The sequence below is a fragment of the Nothoprocta perdicaria genome, unplaced genomic scaffold (genome assembly GCF_003342845.1).
Source record: "Nothoprocta perdicaria isolate Ctin4 unplaced genomic scaffold, notPer1 scaffold_103, whole genome shotgun sequence".
In the NCBI taxonomy this organism is placed as follows: Eukaryota; Metazoa; Chordata; class Aves; order Tinamiformes; family Tinamidae; genus Nothoprocta; species Nothoprocta perdicaria.
This window is the reverse complement of record NW_020454128.1, coordinates 1503367-1510754: the sequence shown is the minus strand read 5'-3', so window position 1 is coordinate 1510754 and position 7388 is coordinate 1503367. Positions and strand designations below refer to the sequence as shown.

At 63.3% G+C, this 7388-nt stretch overlaps 1 protein-coding gene across 1 annotated transcript in view; it reads right to left on the bottom strand.

Annotated features, from left to right (window-relative positions):
* LOC112950025 (methylcytosine dioxygenase TET3-like) overlaps positions 1–3156 on the bottom strand; it is a 12674-nt gene extending 9518 nt beyond the window's left edge. Inside the window, exons 1-2 of the mRNA XM_026042493.1 lie at positions 3061–3156; positions 1933–1969 (exon numbers count right to left, since the gene is read on the bottom strand). Of these exons, the coding sequence (XP_025898278.1) occupies positions 1933–1969; positions 3061–3156 (133 nt within the window). The remainder of the gene's footprint in view (positions 1–1932; positions 1970–3060) is intronic.
* Positions 3157–7388: the final 4232 nt, after the last annotated feature.

The window sequence follows — 7388 nt, the reverse complement described above, 5'->3', positions numbered from 1 at the left end:
CCCCGCGTGGACTCGTTGCCCGAGGCCGGCGGGCGCCGAAAGGCGGCAGCTCCGGCGCGTCCTCGCCTGACCCCGCGCGCGCCGGCGGCGCCGCTTCCCGCAGGTCCCGGCGGCGACGGAGAAGCCGGGAGCGCTGCGGGTTTGGGGGGGTCATGGCATTGGCATGTGCGGGGCGCCGCCGGAGCGCGCGCCACGGGATGCGGCGCCGCGGCGACGTCTGCCCACGGCGCCCTGCGGCAGCGCGGCCTCGCGCACCAAAGCAACCTGTTCCTGGCTGAAATCTCAGCAATTCGGTAGGATTCCCACTGGAACAGCCACGGTCAGGATCATGTCGCTGCAAAGCTGCTGCACGGGTGGGTTTTTTCCCCCTTTTTAACCTGTTTTCCCCAGTCCCGAGGGATTCACCGGGAATTGGGATGGCAGGGGCCGAGGCGAGCCAGCAACCCTTGCACCCCGCCGCAAATGCGGAGCCGCCCCGGCCGCCCCTTCCAACCCGCACGTTTCGGCTGCCGGGAAAACCACCCGCGGCTCGGAGCAGGGAAACGCTTCCCGGTCCCCCGGGCCGCGGAGAGGCCGTCGCTCCTGCCGGATTATCCATGCCGGAGCCGCTGGGGAGGCATCCGGCAGCCTGCTGGGTCCCGGAGGGCCCTGGGCAAGGGCACAGCTCAGTGCACGAGGAGACTCGATGCTCTGCAAATCCCCTCCTCGATTTCGCCCAAATTCCAACCTCAACTTTGTGTGAACGATGACCGCTGTTTTGTGCCAAAGTCACTCAACTTGGGGCAAACCGTGCACTATTTTCTGCGAGCGCTCTCTGCTATTCGGGGCAAACTCTGCTCTCAATTTAGTGCAAACCCTATCCTCAATTTTTCCCTCCTCAATTTTGCCCCAGTTCCATCCTGGATTTTCGGCAAACCCCATCCTTGATTCTGCCCAAACTCGCTCCTCGAGTTTGTGCAAACAACGTCCACTACTTTGTGCAAAACCCACTCATTTTTGGGTAAACTCTCTGCAATTCTGCAAATACTGTCCATTACTCTGGGCAAATCCTGCCCCCAACTTTGTGCCATCCCCATCCTCAATTCCCTGCAAACCCCATTCCCCATTTTCTGCAAGCCCCAGCCTTGATGTTTTGCAAAATCTGTCCTCAATTTTCTGCAAACACCATCCTCCCTTCTGTGCAATCCCCATCCTCACTTCCTTGCAAAGCCCATCCCCAATTTAGTGCAGCCTCTTCCTCAATTCTCCCCCAATTCCACCCTCAATTTCCTTGCAACCCCCACCCTCGATCTTTTGCAACCCCCACCCTTGATTTTTTGCAAAGCCCGTCCTCAGTTTTGTGCAATCCCGCTCCTGGATTCCCTGCGAATCCCATCGCGTCCCGCTCGCTGGGCCGGGCGCGGGGGATCCTGCGCGGCGCTCGCAGCCGCCAGCCCGGGAGCCTCCTTGGCCGGGCGCCCCGGGAGCGCGGCCGTGGATCCCGGCCAGCCCAGGCGCCGAGCTCGCGGTTTTCCTGCCCTGGCACCCTCCGACGGCCGGCACGTTTTTTTTTCCGGGATGCGCCCAAAAAGCACGGCGGAAAAATGCGCTGCGAGTCCGCAACGTCTTCGCCAGCCCCGGCTTCGCCACAGAGCGCCGAGAGGAGCCGGAAAGGTTCGGACGCTCCTGGAGCTTTCCTACTCCGGCTGTTTTTCCGAGCTGCTTCCGTGCCCCTGGCTGACCCCGGCGCCGCTCAGCTCCTGTCCTCGTCTGGCCCCGGGGAAAGACGGGATAATGTTGGCAGCGCTCAGCGCACCAGCTAGGATCCCTCCCAGGATCTCTGTTTAATCTCCTTTTTTTCCGTGTATCCAGCCCGGACTCTGGAGAAAACTGGGATTTCTCCCCTGGGAAGCCTCCCCTTCCAATCAGGGGTTCCATGGGGGGAAAACCTACCAGGAAAATGGTTTTCCTGGTCAAGCATCTCCATGCGCTGGCAAAGACAAGCCACAAGGCTGCCGCTATCCCCGAAAAAGGGTCTGCAACCCCTGGTTTTACCCCCGAAATCCCACTTTTTCCCCCTGAAAGCGCCAGGAAGCCCCCACCAGGACAGCATCTGTTGTTAATCCGTCCTGGTCCAAAGCAGAGCTGGAAAACGCAGATCCCCGCACGCAAGCGGCCAGAGCCCAGCCTGGCTGCGACGCTCCGACCGCCGGCTCCGACGCCGGCATGGGAGCGGTGCCGCCGGCTCCCTCCCGCACCGGGCCCCGCTGAAAACATCCATTTGCTGCTGCTTTTCCCTGCTATTTTTTTCCACCCTGTGCCGGCATCAGAGCCTTTGGACGTGCCTGGAGCGGGGCCAGGGTCTTGTTTTCCCGGGGGAGGAAAAAGCCAGAGGAGCCGGGTCCTGCCCGTTGCGCTCCAGGGAAGCAAAGCAATGGGAAAAGCGACCCATAAAAAGCCCCTGATTTTCTTTTCAGGGAAAAGGCAAGAAGGGAAAGGTGGAAAAGCCAGACTGAGGTTATTCTGCCCAGCGCTGAAGCTTTTCCCGCGGCCCGTTCCCACGGCGCACATTCCCGGCGTGCATCCCAGCTGGCGAGGGCAGGAGGAAACACTACCCCGGGCGAGCGTCCCGCTCCGGGCTTGGCACAGGGAACGAGGCAGGGAAAAGCACGAAAAGAAGGGGGAAAAAACAGCGAGGAGGAAAAACCACCCTTCCGAAGCCGGCTCTGTTTTCGTTTCTTGGAGCGGCTTTTCCCTCGCGCGGCCGGCAGCTCCCGGGCGGCGCCAGGGCCGAGCCGGCTCCGCGGGGCGCTCCGGCAGAGCCGGTTTCGGGAGCAGCCCGGCGCTCACCGGGGCGATTCCCACCCTGCCCTTCGGCACCAGGAGGGATTTTGCATTGCAAATAGCAGGGAGGAATCGGCCGGGTCTGCGCTCCGAGCCCAGCGGGTCGCTCCGTTCGGGATGGAACGGGGCTGCGCACAAGCGTGCCGGGAAGCAGACGCTGCCGGAGAGGGATGCCCCGTTCCCGCGAGCCGGCCTCGTCCTGCTCCCGGCTCCCAGCTTCGCCCCATTCCCACGCACCCACATCATTCCATTCCCAGTTTCACTCCGATCCCAGTTTCGCCTTGTTCCCACGCACCGGTGCAGCCCCATTCCCGTGAGGCGGCACTGCCCCATTCCCGGTTTTCCCCTACTCCACTGCACTAGTGCTGCCACATTCCCGCGTGCCAGCATTGCCTGTTCCCATGTGTCACTTGGGAACATTCCCCTTTTTTTTTCTCATCCCCCTTTTTTCCTCCATTCCTGCATTAGGGCACCACCTCTTTCCCATTTTTGCCCCATCCCTGTGCACTGCCATTGCCCCATTCCCATTTTTGCCCAGTTCCCACATGCCAGCATCACCCCGTTCCCACACGCCAGGGCTGCCCCATTCCCATTCCCACCCCATTCCCAAGTGCTGGTGGGGCTGTATTCCTGGCACACGCGGATTGCGGGGAATTCCCATTCGCAGGAGTGGGAATCGTGGGCAAATTCCAGCAGAGCCCCATGCCCAGCTGCGCCCCTGCAGCCGGGAAAGCCAAGGCCCCAGACTGCCCGTTTCTCCGGCAAAAGCGCCGGGATCATTGGAGGACTCTACCTGCGAACGCTGCAGGCTGCTCCGTCCAGCTCCGGCGGCCGACTCCGGCACGGAGCAGCGGGGAACGCGCAGCCGGCTCTTCCTCCTCCTCCTCCTCCTCCTGCCGGCAAGTGCCGGCAAGTCGGCGGCGGCGGCGCGGGCGGCAGCCGGGCCCTGCCCCGGCCGCCAGCGGGGAAGCACCCGGAGAAGCCGGTTCCTCGGCTGCCGCCCGGCCCCGCGGCGTCGCGCCCAGGGCTGCCCTCGCACCGCTCAGCTCTTCCTCCCGCCTCCTCCTCCTCCTCCGCTCCCATGCCAAGCCGCCGCCGGCCGCATCCCGCCCGCTGCCACGGGGGGATTCCCGGGGCTTCCTCCGGCCGCGCCGGCGAGCGGACGTGACGGGCGCCGCGTCGCATCCGCCGAGAGCCGGGCACGGGGGCGCATCCTGCTCCCGTGCCCCCCGTCACCGCATCCCGAGCGGCCGCTTCCTCCCTTCGCCTCCGTTAATTCCTCTTTCCGCAGGAAAATTTTTCTTTTCCTCCGTTAATTCCTCTTTTCCTCTCAGCCCGGCCCCCGGGTGAGGCCGGCGGGGAAAAGCAGGGAGCCGCCGGCAGCGGCTTCATCCCGAGCGTGGCGAGGCTGTCGGAGGCTCCCACGGGAGCGGGAAGCGAAGGGGACGCCGAGGATCCCCCCGCCCCACGTTCCCAAGCCGGCCACGTGCCGGTGCCGGCGCTGAGTCAGCACCGGAGCTGCTGAGTCACCGCGGCCACACGAGCGCGGGGGCTCGGCCGCCTCCGCGCGTCCCCGCGCCGCCCGCCGTCTCCTTTGGGTTTTCCCGCTTCGGAGGCCTGTGCCGGGAGGTTTGCCGAGCTTTTTGCCGGACCTCAGAGCCGGCAATGCTGCTCCGGCAAACGGCACCGGGAAAAGCCGCTCTGGGACATCCTGGGATGGATCCCGGGGCTACCAGCACCGCAAAAGTGGCTCTGAGCACCTGCTGCAGGAATCGTCAACGGCTCCAAAATCGCCCCGTTTTGCAAGGCTTCCCTGGCAGAAATCATGCACGGATCCACAAACGCCCGGATTTGCTCCAAAATCGCCCCGTTTTGCACGGGTTCGCACGGCTTCCCCGGCAGAAATCATGCACAGATCCACAAGCACCCAGATTTGCAAGGTTTTGCACTGCTCCCCGGCAGAAAGCACTCAAAACTCCAAAACCACCCGGTTTTGCACCCCTTCCTGAGGCAAAAATCACGCACGACTCCAAAATCACCTGGTTTTGGTGATTTTGCTCCCCGAGGGCAAAGTTGCGGCCAGCTCTAAGATCACCCAGACTCGTACAATTTTGCACCATTTCCTCAGCAGAAATTGCACCCGGCTCCTAAATCACCAATTCTGGCATTGCTTACTGGGGCAAAAATTGCACCTGGCTCTGAAATCACTCGATTTTGCAGGATTTTGCACTGCTTTGAGGCAGAAATCGCACGCGGCTCCAAACCCACCCATTTTCACATTTTCCATTGCTTCCCCACCTTTCCCCCAGCCTTCCCCTCCCACAACCAGCCCATGGGACAAGGGGAGCTTTTAAATCTGCACTTTACACCCCAAACACCCCAATTTTCTCCACGCTCCCTCGCTGCTCACTCGCCCTTTCCCAGCAGAATAAAATCCACCCGACCAGGTAATTTCAGCAGGTTTTTTTTTTGCATTTCTCCCCGTTTTTGCAGCGGGGCGAACCGCGGCGTTGCCGGCGCACCCCGGCGCGGAGCGGGGCCGCGCCGTGTTTGCAAACGGAGCGCGCCGCATGTGCAGGCGCTGCCCGCGCTCCCTGCCGCGCGGAAGGATTTAGAGGCGGATTTTCTTTTTTTTTCCTGCCATTTTAGCTGGAGCCGGCGCTGCTGCCGCCTCCGCGCGCGGCCCCGCGCCCAAGTTTCTGCCACGCAGAGCCCTGCGCAGGGGGGACCCTGCTGCAATGGAGGGTGGTGGTGCTATGGGGACAAGGACCCTGGTGCAGTGGGGACCCTGGTGCAATAGGGACGGGGACTCTGGTGCCATGAGGACCCTGGTGCAATAGGGACCCTGGTGCAACGGGGACCCTGGTGCAATAGGGTCCCTGGTGCAATCGGGATGGGGACCCTGGTGCAATAGGGACCCTGGTGCAACGGGGACCCTGGTGCAATAGGGACTCCGGTGCAATTAGGATGGGGACCCTGGTGCAATGGGGATTCCACTGCAAAGGGGACCCTGGTGCAATAGGGACCCTGGTGCTATAGGGACCTCTGTGCAATGGGGACAAGAACAGTGGTGCAATGTGCACCCCGGTGCTTTGGGGACTGAGGTGCCACAGGGACCCCAGCTGCAACGGGGAGAGGGACCACGGTGCAATGGGGACCGTGGCGCAATGGAGACGGGCAGCAATGGGGACAAGGACATCAGCGCAATGGGGAGCGCGGGGCAATGGGGACGGGCACCGCGGTGCAACAGGGACCGTCATGCAACAGGGATTCTGGTGCGACGGGGACCACGGCGCAACAGGGACACGGGGACGGAGCAGACGGGTCTGTCCCGCACGCCGGCGCTCCACGAGGACGGACACCCTCCTCCCCTCCCAAACATCAATGCAAATCCAAGAAGAACCAGGTGTGAGAGATGGAAACAGGGAGAATTTTGCTTTTCCTTGCATGTCTCTCCTCCACCCGCCACTCCCGGTCATCCCTTGCGATAGCGGCTCCGGAGCGCGCGACGGATAAGCGGGTGCCAAAGGCCGGGAAGGGGATTCGCGCTCAGAGCCGGCGCGGGGAGACGCAACCTTCGGGCCCGGCCAAGGGAGGAAACCATGGGGAAAGCGGCGGCTCGGAGCGCGGCATCCGGAGCAGCCGCGGGCACCGCGCCGGCCCCGCGCACGTGCGAGAGTATTTTGCCAACGAGCCCAAATCCCGGCGGAGCCCATGTGGGAAAAGCAAGGGAACGCCGCGTGCCGCGGCCAAAAACACCGGCAAAACACCAGGAAAAGAACTTTCCACCCTCACAGCGCCCGCTCCAGCCTCCGGCAGCGCCAAGTCGCTCCGGCCTCCGACCGGCACCTGCTGCCGGGGGCCGCATCCTGCCCGGTGCCGGCAAGACCAAGCGGCCACCGAGCCAGAATTGGGCAATTTGGGTGTTTTTTTTTAATTTTTTTTTTTACCCCCCCCATCTCTCCCCCCAAACAACCCCCAGGCGCGGGGTGACAGCTGCCACCGCCGCGGTGACGTCAGGGTGACGTCAGGCGGCGGCTCCCTTGTTAGGGCCCTGAGCTCAGCACATTTGGGGGAAGCAGATGGGGGGCGGGGAGGAAACAGGAGTGGGGGGGGGAAGATGGAAAATGTTAAAAAAACACCAGTTTTGGTGAAAAGCACGCGCGCGAATGGAGCCCCGGCGAGGGCCGCGTCCCCCCCGCGCGGGCACAATGCAAAGAAAGGGACACGCTGCCCCGGGGGTCGCGATTCCCGCTGTCCCCCCCGCCGGCTCCGGCTCCGGTTCCGGCTCCGGAGCCGCCTTCCCAGCGCCGCTTTGTCCTCCGGCGCCTGTCCCCCCCCCTCCTCCCCGCAATCCCTCCGGATCGGCTGTACCTCCGTGTGCGGCCCCGGCGCTCCGGCCTCCTTATTGTCCCTCGCGTCCACCTGCGGGCGACGGATGCAAGGAAGAACATGAGGCGCCACAAGGGATCCGCGGCGGGGGGGAAAAAAAAAAAAGAGAAAAAGGGCAAAAAAAAATACTGGAAAAGCGGATTTTTGCACGGGGGGGGGACCCCACGGGGGGG